Source organism: Neofelis nebulosa, chromosome 12 (genome assembly GCF_028018385.1).
Source record: "Neofelis nebulosa isolate mNeoNeb1 chromosome 12, mNeoNeb1.pri, whole genome shotgun sequence".
Lineage (NCBI taxonomy): Eukaryota > Metazoa > Chordata > Mammalia > Carnivora > Felidae > Neofelis > Neofelis nebulosa.
Window position 1 is genome coordinate 82,236,253 of NC_080793.1, and position 20,249 is coordinate 82,256,501.

General features: G+C 38.7%; 1 protein-coding gene across 12 annotated transcripts in view; it reads left to right on the forward strand.

Moving 5' to 3' along the window:
* Window positions 1-20,249, forward strand: part of TRPM3 (transient receptor potential cation channel subfamily M member 3) — a 796,659-nt gene that overhangs the window by 605,583 nt on the left and 170,827 nt on the right. For 11 of the 12 annotated variants that reach the window (XM_058695709.1, XM_058695711.1, XM_058695713.1 and 8 more), the window contains one exon: window positions 9,282-9,456. In XM_058695709.1, the coding sequence (XP_058551692.1) occupies window positions 9,282-9,456 (175 nt within the window). Of the gene's footprint in view, window positions 1-9,281; window positions 9,461-20,249 lie in introns of those variants that run through there. The other variant, XM_058695720.1, reaches the window with a different exon arrangement.

Genomic DNA, 20,249 nt, shown 5'->3' on the forward strand with positions numbered 1-20,249 from the left:
AGGCAGGAAGCACTTTGGGAATGAGCCAATGAATGAACATAAAACCCTAGGCATCTGGGAAAATTCCCGATTTCATGAAAATTTAAATCACATCTCAGTGCTCTGGATCTCAGGCCAGTTGATTGAGGGGAAGTGGCTCACGTCAGAAAATATCTAAAAATTTCTGTGGAAATAATTATATTGTCATTTAACCTATAAGAAATCAGGATTGGGGCACATAGGTGGCTCAGTCGGATTAGTGGCTGATTCTTGATTTTGGCTAAGGTCATGATGTCACAGTTGTGACATGGAGCCCTGCTTCGGGCTCCTTGCTGGGCATGGAGCCTGCTTAATATTCTCTCTTTCTACCTCTCCTTCTGCCTGCCTCTCTCTCTGTCTCTCTCTCTCTCTCTGTCTCTCTCTCTCTCAAAAACAAAATTAAGAAAATAAAGAAAAAAGCAGGGTATACTTGATAGTAATTCAGTATCCTGCCTTTTATACCCCAAGTTTTAGTGAGCAACTACTATGTGTAGTAGCAATGACTATGTACATGCCATGCAGGGAATACAAAGATAAACCCACCTAATAGAGAAAAGACGTGTCCAAACATATAATTAATGAGAGAAAACTTCAAGAGATAGGAAAGGCACTATGAGAAAGTTTTAATGCCTTTTATGCCAAAGTAATTGATAGACAAATTTTAAAAATCTCTTCATTGGCATGGGCTTTAAAAAAAATGCTATGAGGCAACACAAGTGAGAATTATTAATTCTGCCTGGTGGGTAAAGGGGGGAAGGGGCTCAGGAAGGCTTGTCTTTGAACCTGGAAACTGCAGGGTGAGTATAAGTTCCTCACAGATAGTAAGTCAAAAAGAACATTCCTTAAAGAGAGAAAAGAACTTTTCACATTTGGGGGAGGAAGACACAATTGTTATAAGGGGAGGATGGGCATAGTATTATAAAGTCAAAGGAGTTAGAACCACTCTGATTACCTTACATCTGAGAAGGCAAAGGATGCCTTTTGATGTGGGTTTGAACAGAGTAGAAACTAAGAAGACTTTGGCTTTGTTTGGGCGAGTTTTCTTGTAGACTTAGATCAATTACATTAAAACATTCAGCCTGCAAACAATGGCCTCAAAGAAAACGCTGGCTCTTTCCTTTTATGAAAGTAATACTTGCACCACAGCCCATGGGATCGGCTATTCCTTTTCTATTGAAATGATTCACATAGAATGTTACTTGGATGTCCCGGTAATATATGAACATTAATAGCAGGATATTTCAATTAGAACTGGCGTGCTGTAAGGGAATAACTGTTTCCCATTGACTAAGTCAAAAGCCAAGTCAGTTTATTAGCATATAATATACTTGGAGTCGGTTTATGGATTTTGTTATTTGGCATTTACATCTTTGTCCAAACCACAAAACTCAAATGGCTTAACAAGCTGATTGAAGCACCCAGAAGAGGCCATGGTAGAAGGCATTTGGGGAGTGATACAAAAAGTCACCTAACCGCCCCCGCCCCCCGCCAGAAAGAATCACCTACCCCAAAACAAATAGTTTTAGCTTTTTGGATACAAGATAAAAAAAAATTTGTCTTCCTCAGCATATTATTATTGGTCTGCATGAGAGGACATTCAAACTTTGGAAAAACATGTTTCAAATTATTTGTCGACTCCTCCTTTTGGTTTAAGTATATGAAGTGCATTTTTCTGTTATCCTCATGAATATTTATACACATTTAAATGGGAAATCTTTTATAAGCTTAATAAATATAAATAAGAATCTTTTAAATTTTTTTAATGTTTATTTATTTTTGAGAGAGAGAGAGACAGAGACAGAGACGCAGAATCTGAATCAGGCTCTAGGCTCCAAACTGTCAGCACAGAGCCCCATACGGGGCTCGAACCCATGAGCTGTAAGATCATGACCTGAGCAGAAGTCGGACACTCAACCGACTGAGCCCCCCAGGTGCCCCTAAATAAGAATCTTTATATTTGTGTTTGTTTAACCATGTATTTCTTAAATGCCAGACTCTGTTCTGTATGTTTTATAAATAATTATAATATTCATATATTATTTTATAACATGTAATATTATATAAGTTTATATAAAATATATCTATATGAATATAATTATAAATTAGAGTTTATATGACTTAGATAATTTATATATAAATTACAAATAAATAATATATTTAATATACATTTAAATATATATTTAAATAAATGATCTCTCTCTCTTTCTCTCTTACACACACCCTTCCTTCCCTCTCACTCAGGCCACATGATCCCTTCTCTGTGGTATCCTCTGCTCCCTTTCTTCCTTTCTCATGTTCTTCCCTTGTTTAATCACCCACCCATTGTCCTATCAGAGCCTCAGCTAATATAGAAGCTTCACTCTCCACCAACCCACTTTCCGGAAACTCACTTCAGGCCTTGGGTTTCCACTCCAATTCCAGAAAGGCAAATGTGACCCGTTGCAGGTCTGGAACCCACCTCTAGACCACCCAGCTTTAAAAGAAGCCAAACAAAGCAGACCTGTGGACGGGTCAACTCCTCGGTAGGGGAGTGTGGACAGGGAGGGCATGACCAGTGTTTCCAGTACGCGTGCCACAGTGACGCCTTTGCATGACTTACAGGATCCACATTTCATCCGCTCATCCACTCTCTCTGTCTGTCCTTGGTCCTCTGGTTACCAGACAGAAAATCGAAGCAAGGCAATCTCTAAAATGAAAGCCAGGTGGTAGGAGCTAGTACACGGTTCCTGTGAAAATACGCATTGATAATACGCAAAATAGATGAGTTCAACAGTATTGAAAACAAGCTGGACAAAAAGGGGTTTGCAGTATTCATCAATAGCTTTTGCATTCACTGTCCCCGGGAGAAGAAATGCTACACCATAGGTTTTTAATCTTTTATCACCAGGAAAGGCATTGCCGTTAATTCAATCTCTGTATCTTTAGGGTTTTAACGACTGCCTGTCTCCAGACAAATTTGCTGAGATTTTAGATGAAAAGATAAAATATACATGTGTGTTTATTCTGGTATACTGGTGTGTTTATTAGCTGTAATTATGGAAGGACTATACATGGAGCTATATATTAAGCTAAATATCAGTAAGGGAGTTGCCATAAGGATCACTGATAACAGGAGAGGATGTTTAAGAAATTCACATTATGTTCCCCCTGCCTAGTTCTAAAGTGAATTGGAAATTTGTACACTGGGAAGTCTCAGCCTTAAGGAAAGTCCCCAGCCATCTTTCAAGGAATTTCCCACTTGACAACCATAAGTATCCAGAAGTGAAGCGTCTTGTTGCATGTGGCTTTATTTCTACTGCCTAATAGTTTGTGTGGTACTTGATATTCCCAGATGCTTTCCTAAGCATTAGGTGCAGAATTATAGTGATGAAAAGGTATAGTAATAATAATGACACACAGGATTGATTTGCGATGGGTTTGGCATTCACCAATTGGTTACCTCTCCAGGATTCACTAAAAGATAATTGGGTTCATTACCCATTTCCAAGTAAGGCCAGACTCACTCCAGTTATAGTTCTGTTGTCTGGAATAGATAGCATATTCTACCTCTAAAACATGAAGGCAATATCCAAAACATCTGCCTCCATAGAAGAACTGCAAAGATATTCTACTTAAAATGAAACGTATTCTTTTCTTGTCAGCCCCTAGATATTTTCTTGGTCTCATTCTGTTCCTTGGTAGCTTAAAGATTTCCAATCATTTTTCCTTTTATAAAATACAGCATATAAAAATATTCTCTTTCTGGATAATAATATCCTATCATTGTACCTGAATATTCATGTGTTATGAATCTTCCTAATTAAACTTAACAAACAAGAATAGTTTTAAGTGTTGTCACTTGAACACTAGTGATTACCAGATTTACATACTTTTCACAGATCTATCTCTAATTTCTCAGACCATAGCAAAGATTCACTAAATCGACAAGAACATGAAGAATCTCAATCTGAAAGTATCTGTTGAAAGTTCTGGTATTATGCAGTATTATGCAAACTTCAGCCATTATTTCTCAAGTAGGTAGCAAATTAGTGTCCATTAAAATGAAGCAAATAGCTTACTGCTTCTCTTCCCATCACTATAGTAATTGCTAATGTCCCCGAAGTCTGTGCAAGGTTCTGTTTGGAAAAGTGCAAGACCTTAGGAAGTTGCTGAGTTTTTATGACCTCATTATGTAGTCCAAATACAGGAGATAATGGCCAATGTTCTGTTGGTAGAGTCAGCCATTGAACCAAAGACCAGGCTGTTCAAGTGGGAAGTTGGATGAAGGGGGCACATTCAATGTTTTATAATTTTAAGCAAATTTTAATTATGGAAATTAAAAATTGTGAAACATAAAATACACTGGTAAAGTCTTACTATACGCATAGTTTCAAAGCATGTGAATTCTCCACACAAACTTCTAAATCATCAAGAATCACATACTCCCACAGCTGACAAGGCCAGTGAATTAGTTATGTTCATGTTATTGCTACACAACTTTAGCGGTTGAGAGAAATGCCCACCCACCATTAACATTCTCAGTCTTGAATGCATTAAGACCTTTGGGAAGTCATTTCTCACATAAAGTTTGAGCCCTCCTTTCACAGATCACACGATCTGTGGCCTAGGTCATTACAACCTACCTAAGATCAGCCTTCTATACTCCATCTCCATATAAATATGAACCATTGTCCAATAGCAAATTATTCCTTAGGACCATAGGGGTTTTAGATCATATACGGTGATGTGACATGAAACCAAAGTGTTAATTTACTTTGATCAGAATTCTCACATTATCCAGGCATTTCACGTACAACAGACTGAATGTTTTTACAAGTGCCTGAACTGATCACAGATTATTATCTCATGTCAGCAGAGAGGGAGAGAAGAGAAGGAGAAAGAAAAGAGGATGCTTTTGGAGTTTGAAGACATTCTCCTATTCCTGCCACCTTCCTTCCTCCCAACGCCCAACCCAGTCTTTGGTTAAGCCAATTTGACACTTTCTGCCTTATTGGGAACCCAAGCTAAGGTACATAGCAGTCAGAACAAAATGTGACACAAGTCCAAGAGAATATCTTCTGCAAAGAACAATTAATTGGGGTGGGGTCTGTAATTTGAAAGCCGTAGGTCAGGCTGGAACATTGTAGAATGTAGCTGTTAAATCCATTGCCCAAGCCCACATTTTTGAAGGCTAGGCCTCTAGTTCCAACACTGCAAAAGCTAAAGACTGTGGCAAAGCCTCTTCCTGCTTAAGCATCTCCACATTGGTCTAAAATTAAATTCTAATGGAAATCTCTGAGAACTGCTGAAAGTCTTTGGTTATGGTGAAACATGTAAAATTATTGCAATCGACTAAAGAATTAACCTATTTTTCCCCAAAAGCACAGGAAAAGTATTCACACACACAGAAGTCTCTGAGGGCTCTAGATAAAATGAAAACGCTTCCTGAATAATAGAGGTTATATTTTTTAAAACTATAGATCTAAACAACTATTTTGTGTGTCTGTGTATGTGAATGGCTAGTAGGTTTGCTGAGCAAGGTATAAATTTGTGATTATCTTCAAAGGAATTTATACTAATTTTGTTATGGGCATAAAGAAAATAGAAATGTGCCATGTGAATTCAGCTGAACATGCAGTGGATTCCATAAAGAAAAATGTTTTCTTTATGTCATTAATAGAAAATGGTATTCATGGTATTTTAAAAAGCCTTTTCCTTACTAATGGAGTCATATACTACAGATTCTAATTTTTACATTTATGACTTTCTCTAGAGTATTTTTAATATCCTGTGTCCAAAATGTAACTTAGAAACTAAAGTGTGAACAGAAGAAATAAGGAGAAACAAGAGAGAAAGAATGGAGGGAACGGTAACATCCTACAGATAGTGTTTATTCTGAAGTTTAGCCAGTCAATATAACTGGGCAACAATAGCATGATATAGTTCCCTTGGGCATAGAATTTTGTTGGCAAACCCATTCTAGAACTTGCCTCACAGGCCCCAGTGAGCTTCAAACTGATGTTCTTTATAGCTATATCAATGTGCTTAATTTAGGTTGGAGTTTGGTAAGGGTCCATTCACAAGTTTTCATGAATCTCTTTCAAAGATCCATAAACCCTTGAAATTGCATAGAAATATTTTTGTGACTATCCATATGTGCACTTATTTTTCTGGAGAAAGGGTCAGTAGATTTAATCAGATTCACAAAAGTATTCAAAGATCCTTATCTCCAAAAAAATAGGCTAAGAACCACTTTGTTAGTTCATTACTGATTATTTGATATCATTTTCTTTTCTCGGAAAAAAAGGCAATGTGTGTGTGTGTGTGTGTGTGTGTGTGTGTGTGTGTGTGTGTGTGTGTGTTTCCTGACAGAAAGACAATGTTACCATATACTGGCAGGCTAAATTTACACAAAGCATGGTATTTTTAGGTATAGCCTGATTCTCTACCTTTCATAACTAAGATATTCAGAAGTGCTTTTGTATTAGGCTATAAGGGCTTTTATTGTCTATAGAATAAATTTCCATGTATTATCACTGTAGGAAATGGGTGAGAATGTAGAGGCCAGATATATTCAGTATTTATGCAAAGGGAGATGATACTTTGATACTTTATCCAATTTTTAGCACTGGATTATAATATAATAATAATAGTAATATAAATTTATATATTTGTTTTCATATTTGAATTGGTAACAGCTTCATTCTGAAATTAGGAAATTTAATCATCTAAAATGTTTCTGTATTTCTAGGGGTTACAGCACTTTGGTACATTGAGAAATACATTGTTATGAAATCATTTGACTGTTTGTTGCTCTCAATGTATCCTATGTAAATTGATCCTTTGCTCCTACATATCCTCTCAAAGGGAAGAGAGGTTTCCAGCCATCTTGCCTATTGTCTGGTAGATTCTAGATAACTGAAACATTCTAGAAGGTCCATTCTAGGACTTCTTTCTCCATGAGAACTTTAAGTGGATCACAGCTGGTCTGTGAGTTGAAGTAAAGATCCCACTGACAGAACCAGTGCTGAAGATCAGAACTTGGCAAAGGCTTCTCTTGGAAGATCCTAGAATGAGTCTAAACATATCATTAGGTATAAAAAAAACGCAGGTATGGGATATAATTGTTCCTTAACATGAAGCAATGTGGTAGCATGTGCTAAACCAAGGCAAAGGGAAAAATTAAATAGCATAGTACTTGGGCAAATACCTCATAAAATAATTTTAAACATTGGAAAAGAGACCCTTTTTTAAGGCGTTGAAATAAAAACCCAGGGCGCCTGGGTGGCTCAGCCAGTTAAGCATCTGACTCTTGATTCTGGCTCAGCTCATCATCTCACCATTTGTGAGTCTGAGCCCCACATTGGGCTTTACACTGACAGCACTGAGCCTCCTTGGGATTCTCTTTCTCCCTCCCTCTCTGCCCCTCCCCTCCACACTCTGAAAATAAATAAACTTTAAAAAACATACAAACCCATATAGGGGTGGATATTTCTTATGTCAGCAAGTTCTCCTCCAAAAGAAGTGTGCTGTATTAACATTTCAAGTTAGCCCTTAATCTTCAAAGTGCCTTTCAGTAGGAAGTTACTTAATCCTCCTCATCAGCAGTGAGGAAAATGTCTCCTCTACAGACATGTAAATAGTTTTAAAGTTTTAAAGTGCCCTTTTGTCTCAATCTTTAAGGGCCTTTTGGTCAAAAGCATAATCTTTTGCTTCCCTCTCCTTGGATTTGAAGGAGTAATTCTCAAAAGTTCTCCATCCACAGAAGAATCAGATGGGACCATGGGTTATCCCTCCCTCCTCATACCCTCTGTAGCACAAAAAGAAATTTGGGGACAACAATTGTCATTTTCTTACAGGTTTTAAATGTTGATATAAAAATGGCACCCATTTTTGTGTAACTGACATTTTGGACATTTCCTTTAAGATGAAAATCAAACCATGAAAAACACTGACTTAGAAAAGAGAAGGCCCCAGGACACTGATACACTTTAGAAGTATAATAGGTCACACAAGTCAAATACAGTCTCTTATTAATGGAGCAAGGAAACAAACCTCAAACTATGATTTCTCACAGGGCAGCAGTTTCTTGATAAAAGAAAAAAAAACATAGCAGGCAGGAGAAGGGGGGAAATGGAGATGATTGAAGGCTTTTTTTAGTTCATATTTACAGAAGTGGCACAGAATATTGATTATTTCTTTTTTAAGATAACTGTTCTGTACGAAACCATCTCATTTTTATGGTACTGCTCAATTCCTTAACTATTCTGGGAAGGTAAAGTGAGAAAATATAGTGTGATACCAAAATGAGCAAAAGAAGTTATTCAATGAGCAATGATGGCACTTGAGAGAACTCTTGAAAATGAACTTCAAATCTTTTTCATCATGTCTCTCATGGACATTCATTTTTAATACTTCTCTTTAAAATGTCAAGTTGAACCATATGTGAGTGCTGATGTTAGGGCACTTTTTACATCTTATAGCTCACTGATAATAGCTTAAATAGTTTAGAAAAAGTCTGTGACACCGCCACACACACACCCTGAATTCAACTGAATTCAACAAATGTTTCCAGACGACCCATCATGAGCCTGGCACCTTGCTCGGTGGCTAAGGACAAAGCACTAGCAGATGGCAGATGATATGTCTCCTGCGTACTTTATTGTGACTGTTACTCTATTAAGAATCAATAATCAAGCTTATCATTTATGGTCAGACATAGATAGACCCCTAAGGTAGCTAGTAGTTAACTCAACAAGTGAAAATGTGCCTCCAGCTGATTTTGATTTGTTGAGTCTTCAATAAAGAGAACCATTCAGGCATTTTCTTGGTGCCTCTGATGACTTCAGGGATCTGGCCTGTTTTAAATTCCCATTTTTCACGTAGGAAACTGAACAACTGGGTACATATGAGACTTGCTTAAGGTCACGTTTCACTTCCAATCTTCTGGTTGCTGGCTCAGTGTTCCATCTACTAACCGATTCCTTTCTCTCCCTCCTCGCCCTATGCACCCCCTCCTATAAAAGTATGGCAATCGGTGCCTTCACTGACCCCAGCATCCCAGGAGCTCTGGGGAGAGGGCAAAGTCAAACAGACCACCTGGTGGGAACCTTCTGCTACAGGAGTCTGTAAAAATTTTGCTCCGTATTTTATCCCTTCATGTGTTATCTCCCCCGTGCTCAGTAATTTTAGTTTGTGCTTTTTGTTTCTCTTTTTGTTTCTTTGGTTTGCTGGCTTTGTGTTCTTTTCTCTTTTTTTCCTTTTCTTTTCCTTTTTTAATGCAGGAATCGGTCAAGGCGTTCCGGTGGTGGCACTCATTGTGGAAGGAGGACCCAATGTGATCTCCATTGTCTTGGAGTACCTTCGAGACACCCCTCCCGTGCCAGTTGTTGTCTGTGATGGGAGTGGACGGGCATCTGACATCCTGGCCTTTGGGCATAAATATTCAGAAGAAGGCGGGTAGGTAATGAGTATGAAGCCTATGTTCCAAACTTGGAAAGATGGTATTAGTCGATTAAGATGTTTGGTTTGGGAAGGTGGTGGGGAAGAGCAGGGGAATGTATTCTAAATGTCCTGGGAACTGAGACATTCCATGAAATCTCCACTGGACTAGCCCAATAAAGAGGACAAAGGGAAAGGAAGGGTCATAGGACTCGGTAGCCTTTCTCTTCTTTGATTTCTTCTCTCTTTTGCCCCTCTCACTAAGGAGAAACGTGGGTTTTCACACACACGGCACAGCTAACCTGGACCATATAGATCGGGTTAGTACCTTGGGAAAAGCTGGGATGTGCAGCCTCCAGGCTCAGCCTCCGAACACCAGCTTCACCAGACTGCTGCGTGTTCACAAAGGCGACACCTTAATGAAAACTTCCGGCGGCCTGTGCTGTCAGATCCCTGTAGATTGGCTCAGAGAGCAGAGTCTATAAACACTCTGTTCCTCATTAAGCCCCTCCTGGACTCCCCGCCACGCCACCGCGAACTTTCCTTGGTCTGTCTACCCCCTAATGCTACTCTTAACAGTCCACAGCCCCCACCCCCCCACCGCAAGGAAGACTTCCCTCCACAGCCTTCCCTGTCAATCTGAGGTCCCACCCAGGGAATGGTGACATCCAAGCAGTCTTGGATATTATTAGATTAAAGTGACTCGCCCCAAGGTATAAATGGGTTTAAGGAGGAAAACTCAGGGGGGCATCACTGAATTTTTATTTCATTCAAATTTTTAAAGTTGTTATTTATTTAAGTAATCTCTATACCCAACGTGGGGCTCAAACCCATGACCCCGAGATTAAGGATCACATACCCTTCTGACAGAGCCAGCCAGGCGCCCCTAAGTCATTGAATTTTTAAATAAGGAACTTGCTAACCGAAACAATTCTCCTAACACATGAAACTGATGGGCGAAAGGAGCCCCAAAGGAGATGGGGTCTTTTGTTCATCCCTTTTACAAACATACATCGAGTGTCTACTGGGTGCCACACACAGAGATGGGAAAAAAGAATAACAACTCTCCCTGCCATCAAAGAGCTCATAGTAAGTCTAGTAAGTAGATAAGCATGTAATGATTAGTAGTAAGTGACTGGCGAGCTTGGCTGCTCAGGACACTCCCTTCTCCACCTGTCTGCCATGTAGCCTTCCTTACAACAGGCTCCTCCTGGCAGCCCAGTAGTGTGTTTTCTCTCCCATTCCTTTCCTTGTCTTTGCCGGAGACCCAGCAGTGCTCCAGGTGAGCGTTAACCCAGCCCCCTTCCCTGATAAGTGTGTGAGCCTAAATATGGGAAAGAAAGGAGACACACGTAGGAGAGTCACAGGCTTCCCACTAACGTTGCAAACACCGACAGTGATTTGGGGGCGCCTTAAAGCTTCTGATGTGAAAAAGAAAAGAAAAAACAATATTCATGAGCATGAAGTTGGAGTTTGCTTCCCGGCAAATTTAAATTCTGTCTTCTCCTTTCATTGTAAATATTGGTCCATTTTATAGCTAAGAAACTAAAAAGAACATTTGCCTGAAGATCTCCATGTCTGTTACCAACCAGAATTCAGGATCCTCAACTGTGCTTTGCTTTTATTAAAAATGTAGCCATCGTTCTCATCGATTTAAATATAGCAACGTGTTTCTTTTTCAGAAAGAACTAAAGACTTTATACAGTTTTTAGCTTCTGCTAACTTTTTTTCTTCCTAATGCTTGCAATTATTTTATTGTATTTCCACAAAGTAAATGCAAGTTTGCATTCAGAAGGCACATTTCCCTTTCAGAAAATTCATGGAAAAGTGAGCTCTTCATCCTAACATTTCAGGTTTTTAAAGTCTGTACACAATGAAGGTCTGGACCCAGGGCCTACTTTTTGTCATTATCATGGGTTGTATAGTGTGAAAATGTTACAATTTTTGATAAGTTGCTCTTCCTGATTCTGTTTTATATGTAGGGGAAATGTTACACATTTTAGAGCTGGGGGAGTGGAACTCTGTATTTTTTAACCCAGAGGACAGATACACAGAGCAATTATGTGGTTTCCCAAGGTCGCATAGCCCACGATCCCAGGTCAGGATTCTTTCTGCTCTCTTAAAAAGTTCACTGAAATGGATTTTTGTGGCCTGTGCCTTGGTTGTTTCTTATATGTTACCTCAACGGCACCGTCTCTTAAGTAACTTAAGTTCCCTTCAGCTTCCCCTTTACGTTAGAATTTCTTAATTTTTTGTATTATTGCATGTATCCCCAAAGATAAAATCAATGCATTCCTACATGTAAACCTACTTGTTGGTCCAAGCCGACCAACCCTACGACACGGGGATTCTTTTCTTCCCCCTGACCCAGATCCAAATTAGGAGGCAGAAATACCATGCCTTTTTAACTTTAATTGGAAATTTTAGTTTTAAAAACAAAGCTTAGTTTTAGTTCTGATTATTTTATGACCAAAATATGCAAAAGCATAATCTATATGGGATCTATGCAAACATGTAAACCATGGTTGATTATCAAAGAGTATGAAGTCATGCACATAACCCGCGTGGAGATAAAGAATTAAGATATGATTTCATACCTTGGGAATTATTAAGATTAAAACTTAAAAAAATTTAAGAACCGTTTAGAAACACTTATTAAGAAAATAGAAGCTTCAAGAGAAGCTTTGTATTTGCCAATCCAAATATATAGATCTATATTTATTTATTTTATATGGTGTTATAATAAATGTAAGCTCTTGCTCCAGGAAAGCAATTATAAATTTATCATGATCAAAAGAATTCAGATGTTTGTCTGTGTCATCTGAATAACTGCCAGAATCATGTTTATTTAGCTTGATAAAAAGTAGTCCGGCCACACATATGCAACCAATTTAAAAAGAACATTTCCAAGGGCTCCTGAGTGGCTCAGTCGGTTAAGCATCCAACTTTAGCTCAGTCATCATCTCATGGTTCATGGTTCATGAGCCCACGTCAGGCTCTGTGCTGACAGCTCAGAGCCTGGAGCCTGCTTTGGCCTCTGTGTCTCCCTCTCTCTCTGCCCCACTCCCACTTGCACTCTGTTTCTCTCTGTCTCTCAAAAACGAATAAATGTTAGAAAAAATTAAAAAAAAAAAACATTTCCAAAGAACATTATTTTGCAGTAGTGTGTTTGCTTTATGCTAAAAAGAAAAAGAAAAAGGAGAGAGAATCCCAAGCAGGCTCTGCACCATCAGTGTAGATGTGGGGCTCAAACTCACAAAGTGTGAGATCATGACCTGAGCCCAGACCAAGAGTCAGACGCTTAACTGACTGTGCCATCCAGATGCCCCTTTGGTGATTTAAATATGATGTAAGCATTTTTAAACTCATTTATAGATTGTTAAATCACACAGGTCCAAGGACTGTAAATGTGTATATTTAGCTATAAAGCTTTTCACTTTATAATCTTAAAGGAGTGAATGAAATTTACACACCTTGTATTTTAACTTTTATGAACTTGGTATTTTGCCCTTAAATTCCCTATTGTTAACCAACTTCTAAGAATATGAATTTGAAAGGTCATCACTTAGGAAGCAAATCGGAATTGGCAAAACTAACTTGTGTCGATGAGATTACTTGAGGTAAAGGAAGACAGAGCATATCCATCCCAAAGTAAATGGGTTTGGATACACTAGGAGGGCAACTGCAATTGAATTCATTTGCCTTCTTCTCCCTCTCTGCCCTGCAGCAGGTGCTACCAGAAAGAAATGGCCAAACTCTCTTTTTCCCTTAATGTCGAACTAGATCATTCTATTTCTCATCTGTCATAGTTTTAAAATGAGTCACAACTCACTTTCCCGGACTAATTTCATTCCGTAAAAATATTATCAAATTTTTCTTTTCTGAATCACAACTGACTAAACACTGCCAACAAACAGATTGATGCTACCCAAGTGGCATTAGATTCACTTACCTAAGTTTTCAAATAGGAAGATTCCACATTTTGCTGTGTTGAGGAAGCAAGCTGACCAACTTTGCTTACAGTCAGAACACCTTTCAGGTGGTAGCTGCCTGCAGTTAAAGTCAGAGATTAGTTTGCTTGGAAAGTCACTAAGTCTCAGGTTGCAGAGAAATGTGGTGTAGCTCCTCATTTATCAGCCATTGAGAAAGTGCCACACAGATGAAAGATGTCAGCGTGAAAAAGGCATCCCGAACAAATGTGTACTCTAAGGTGATGCTCCTCATTTATCTGGATTTTATTACTAAGTCTTACATTTATTTTGATGTCTTCTTCCCAAAAATATTTTTAGAGAGCCTAGGACAAGAAGTAGAGCTTGTGGTAACAGAAAGCCTTAAAGCTCTTACATAGACTGTTGATAACTCTGGGGACGGCACCAAGGGGCAGACGCCAATAGACTGTTCGCATTTGTATTTGTCTGGAATTTGTATTAGATATCATGGAGAAACACTGAGCCACTAATGGCTTGTTCTTGAGGAAGAGAATAGATAATATATTTCAAGGAAAAAAGTCTGATTTTTCTGTTTAAAGGGGACTTAATAAAGATCCTTTATTTTCTGATTAGCTGAGATAAAGGCATAAATGGAACACAAAGTAGAGATGAGAAAGGAAAAATCCATTGCATGGTTTCAAATTATATCACTGTGTCCTAGCATGGATGTAACGAAAGTTTGCTTCTCTCCAAATGTACATCAAAGTGACCAAAGTCAGGAGGAAGTCACCAGAAAATTAGCCATTTTAGAAATCCAGGTGCAGTCTGTATTCCCTAGGGCATATCACTCCATGCAGTGGTTACTAATGTTTTCTTCTGCTTGAGAGATTTCCATCTAAGGCTGAAGGATGTCACAGCCCTATCATCCTTCTCTATAAGATCTGAAAGGAAGTAATTGATCTCAGTAGTCTGTATCCCAATATGATTTAGACATAATTGGAATGTCAAGTGAGAAAGAAGGAAACAAATATCAAGCATGCTGACTTCCAGTGTCTATTTTAGTTTCCATTAATTTCATCTTACCTTGTCTCTTTTCTAGAATTTTCTGTAAGAAAGCATGTCAAAACTTGATTCTGTTTTGTAACTTTCTCAGAAGGGACAGGAAGACAGTTGGAAACATCTTGTATAGACAAAGGATACCAGGAACTTTATTTAAAAAGGGGTGTTGTTTTTGTAAACCGTTTTCTAAGTTAACCTTTATTGAGTGCCTACTATATGCCCTCAACGTAACTGTTAGAGAATGAGCAAGACATGGCCCTGGCAAAGATTTTATAATGGAGGTTAAAACACAGCCATGAATTACAGATAACTAGAAGGTCACATGTGCTGTGATAAACGTACAAGAGGCCAGAGGACAAAGTACTTGAGTGTGGCATTTCCCCCAAGAATCTCTTCAGGGGTGCCTGACTGGCTTAGCTGGTAGAGCATGCGACTTTTGATCTCAAGGTCATGAGTTCCAGCCCCACGTTGGGTCTTAATTACTCACATAATGGCATAATAGTCTCTATTGCTCCTGTTCCCCTTTTCCATCAAAAACTGGATCCAAACTGAGGATCAGCCTGGAAGACAAGAAAAGCTAATATTTGACCCTCTTTTGTGTAACTCAACACAGAAAAAAAAAAATCAGTTTGAAGAGTATTGAAAGAAAGACAATAAAAGAGATAGTGTGTTTGTATGTGTACATACATACTATTATGTTGAATTTATATATACCCAAATATATATTTAAATACATTTGCATGTTATTGATATATAATATATATTTATATATTGAATTTATATATTTCAGTTTAATGAAATCAAGTTAATTGACAAATTAATTTAATCCAATAAAATCAATTAAATTATATATAATTTATAAATATACTAATGCCTATAATTATTGAATTGCAATTTTTATATTGCAATTTTCCCCTCTGTGGAATATATTAAAGATATTGATATATAGATACCTGTGCCATCGTATCTAAGTTCCTCAAGGCTGGAGTAGCTTCATTTATTTAGGAAAGTTCAAAAGAAAATACTCCGTCTTCCAGTTTGCTGTTTGGTCCCTCCATGTTGTGTCAGCATGGAAAGAATAAAGCATTGACTAAAAAACAATTACGTAGAGTTCATGGAGGAAAGTACTAGTGAGGGGAAAAGTTCTATTGATCTCTATCAGTCAATCAGTTCTCTAAATTGATTAAATTTGCTTTAGAATTGCTCAGCTCCAGGCTGGGAAAGTGTGGCCTTGAACATAAACAGCAAACATTAGAAAACACAGAGCTGCATAAGCCATCATGGTAAAGAAATCCTTTTCGGAGAACCGCTGCCCATGACTTTTAGACAGCCCATCAATATCAAGTGAAGATTGCACAGGATGGATCAACCATGTTTCTCTGAGATTTGCTCAGCTCACTTCTTGGCCACTTGTTACACAGAATACATTCAAAATAGGCAGGTGGTTGTCACACTTTAGCATGCCTGAGAATCACCCAGAAAGTGTTAGGAGACACAGGTTCCCCTAAGTATCCTGATTCGGTGTACCTGGGCTGAGGTACAGGAAACTCTATGTGAAAACAAACTTGAGGTGATTCCAACCAGAATGGTCCATAGACCATGCTTTCGGAAACTCCTTTTAAATGTATACAAATTAGCCTTCTGATGTTTTCAGAAAGAGCCTCCTCACTTGCTGTGCCTGGCGTGCATTCTCCTCACACCAGTCATGGCACTGTTGCTGCAAGCACTTTGCACCCTCTGCCAAATTTTGTCCCTGGAACCCAGTTGGCTTGAGAAGTTGATTTAGCATGAATCACCTCATTTATTTCTTTATCACAGCTGTTCTTAGTTTCAAACATCTGTTAGACTTGAAAATTCCTCCCTTGAAGAGAAAGCTATACCATAAAAATACTCATTTTGACAGGACTGGTAGATTTTTCTGTTCACATTTTTATTTACATGGATTTCTTAAGGGCGTTCAGCTCATTTTATTTCTTTCAAAAATGATTGTCCAACTAGTTCAAAATATATGACCCATTTCCAAAGAGGAAAAAACAAGAGGATGAGAAACTTGAAAATATTTAAAACTGAATGATGGGTCTCTGCTGTTGGAGACACCATTGACAGTCATCAAGGACATTACGTTCAGCATTAGAAGGTCTTAGCTCATTTTCCTTTGACTTTACAATTGTGATAGGCAACCATTTAAGAGTCCCAATTTCCCACTTGCCTGTAGCATTGATTTTCACTTTTTTAAAGTCTATAAGTCCTTTCTCATATGAAATCTCAGATAGAAGCACAATATATAAAATACAGGATACATGTTCACTCTGTTGAAGCCGGGGTGGAAGGCCTAGACCAGTGGTTCTCAAATTTTTATCTTGCATCAGAATCAAAGGGCTTATCAAAAATCAAATAGCTGGGCTCCATCTTAGATTTTCTAATTCAGTAAGTCTGATTGGCCAGGTGATTTGCATTTCCAAGAAATACCCAGGAGATGCTGATGCTGTGGGTCCAGGGACCATAATTTGAGAACCACTGGTCTATAGGCCTCCTTTCTGTGCCTGGCTCTCACCCACTAATGCAGCTCTGAGGCATCTTTGGGGCACCTCCTCAGAATTCTTGGGGCTTCTTTGTGGAAACCAGTTGACCATTAATCCACAGGACAAGTCCAAATTCCTTGGCTTGGACTGAAGACCGTTTGCATTCTGGCCCCAGCTCTCTCTACAGTCATGTCAATGAACCTTCCATTCACCAGACAACAGAGCTGAATTGTACTTCCCATTGCTGCCATACACCTCTCTGCCTGAGTGTGAGATGTACACGTACATTTCTTTACCCACTTCTATGACACATCCTCTTTCTCTTATGAAAAGAAGCAGTGAGGACTTTAAAATCCACAAAGACATTTAAAATGTATTTGAGGGAGCCTTAGATAATAAAATGTCCTGGTATTTAATTCCTCTACCTTAGAGGAGATGAATTCTGAATCATCCTGGCTGATATTAGAACCTGCAGCTGCTAGAAATAGAGTGGATTAACATCTCACCCTGTGGTATCATTAATAATAGATAATGTTTGCAGCGTCCTTAATGGATTTCCATTAGATTCCCCATGCAATTCTCCTTGTTGATTATGGACTACAGGACTCATAAAAACTAGATACAACAGTGACCACCTGCTATAAAACTTCTTCCACCAGAGACACACTAAAGATGCATTAAAGTAGTATTCCAAGGTTAACTCAAGTCTGCACTACTGTTGTCTAGGAGAGGCTCCACTCAGCTTCAATACACTTTTTCTTTAATTGTCCTAATTGCTGGACAGCTGTCCTATAGTTGATATACATATTTATGGTATTTTCTGGAGTTATTCCATGCAAATCAAGTATCCATAAGCAGTGATCCCTAAAGTAAGCGGTAAAAAATCAGTTTCTTTAAATTCATGAAAGCCACAGTTCATTCAGCGTCTTGGAGACAGACCTAAAATTTACAGTTCTTTAACCCTATGATATCCCTGGTATTCACCATTTGATAGTATATTTGAGATTTTCTTATCTCTCGTGCAGGGATGACAAATGGTTTTCATCTTGAGTGTCAACAACAATCAACTGGTACCGGCGTCCTAAAATAATGTGTTGAGAATTATTCTGAGGCCACATTGGTGCTCAGGGGAGAGATTATTGTGATAGATTAACAATGATGCAAAGAAGGAAAGGGACACTCAACATGCCATGGATGTCTACTTTTGTTCTAGAATGGAGACAACATCTTATAGATAGCCCCATATATCACCATCAGGCAATCATCAAATAGCACATTGGATTATGAAGCCAAGCGAAAAATAAGAAATTTATCTGCCTAAAAGATACCTGGGAAATAGTCCATCTTTAATCAACCCTGTGAAGTGCATCAGTCTAAACTGTCTGACAATATGAGGCTTTCCCTACAGGCATAATACATAGGATATCAAAAACAAGAGGCTCTTTGTTGTGGGATACTGTTTGAAGCTGGATTGAGGGACAATTCAGCAGTTGTCTATGGATAATTAATAAGAAACACTAATTTATTATTATTTTTTATTTTGAGAGAGAGAGAGAGCATGCACAAGCAGGGGAGGAGCTAAGAGAGAGGGAGAGAGAGAGAATCCCAAGCAGGCTCTGTGCTGTCAGAGCCTGATTCAGGACTTGAACTCACCAAACTTGAGACTGTGATCTGAGCCAAAATCAAGAGTCAGATGCTTAACTGACTGAGCCACTCAGAGGCCCCAAGAAAGACTAATTTTAAAACAGTGAGGAATTAATCCATCACTAATCCATCTAAAAAAAAAAAAAAAGAAAGAAAGAAAATTATACTTGTTCCAGCATCTCACAGAGTAGGATATGGGGGTAGAAGGAATCTTTGACAAACTGCCTTGAGCAAGAATTGAGATTTACCCCACCCTTTTCCCCATACCTCTGACCCCCTTCCCAAAAGCATACTTGCAAAAGTGAAGTTACTATTTTTTAAAGCTTCTGCATGCAAGAACCTGGTCTAAACACTGTCTTTCATTAAACTCTATGGGATAGGTAGGATAATTATCCCCATTATATAAATGAGGAAATTGAGGATGGAAGGATTACAGAGTTTCCTCAACATCTCACCGGTAGGGAGTGGTCTGCCCAGGCAAATGGGGGCCAGAGCCTACACTCCTAGCAGCTACACCGTATCACCTCTAGGAAGATGAGACCAGTAACGGCAGGAAGTTTGCTTGCCCCAGATCTGTTATTATTTTTTTAAGTTTATTTATATATCTTGAGAGAGTGCATGCATGGGAGGGGCAGAGAGAAAGAGAGAAAAAGTATCCCAAGCAGGCTCCACACTAAGAGTGTGGAGCCTGATGCCGGGCTCAAACTCCTGAACCATGAAATCATGATCTGAGCCAAAATCAGGAGCAGGACGCTTAACTGCCTGAGTCATCCAGGTGCCCCAGGGCTGAGTTATTCTGAACAACAGCTTCCATCTCCCACCCCCCCACCCCACCCCCACCCGGCTTTGTGTCACATGCTGGTTAACTTCTCCTTTGAATAAATGTTGGACCAACCTTTAAAGCATATCCGTGAAAGAGATGCCAGGGTCTTTGCCTGCCCAAGAACCTCATACATCTAATTCCAGCTCTGATTCTCTCTTTTGTAGAGGGTCTAAACCAATAAAAGTTTGATTATTCCTCTTTCCTGGCCATGTGCAATTATCGTTGATGGGATTTCACTTGGAATGAACACAGAAGATGTGTCTTTCCCTTTAATTTTGGAAGCAGAGAAGCTGCCCGACCATGTGTCAGTCCCTGTATTCTTTGGTAACACTTAACAATTTCTACTCTTAGCCATAGTCATAAACAATAGCAAAAGAAAGGAGAGAAATTTCAGATGCATAGCCAACACTGTTGAGGATTTTTCACCTGAGCGTCCTGCTAGTTTCTGCCCAGGGTGAAGTGCTTGGCAGTCTTGTCTGCCTCAACAGCAGTTCTGTCGAATAGAACTTTCTGTGATGATGGAATTGTTCTCTGTGCTGTCCAATAGAAATATCTGTGATGATGGAAATATTCTGTGCGTAATCAGATAGCCACTGAGCACTTGAACTGTGACTAGCGTGACTAAGGATTTGAATTTTAAATTTATCTAGCTGTAATTCATTTTAATTCAAATTGCCAACAGCTACCACATTGGATAACATAGCTCTAGTATTTCTGTAACTGAGTTCCACCAAACTGGGAACCCTTGAATGTCTGATAGATTTTCAATATTGACATTTTCTCTTTGTTTTTTTTATTAAAATTTAAAAAAATTTTGAAGTTCAATTATTTTTG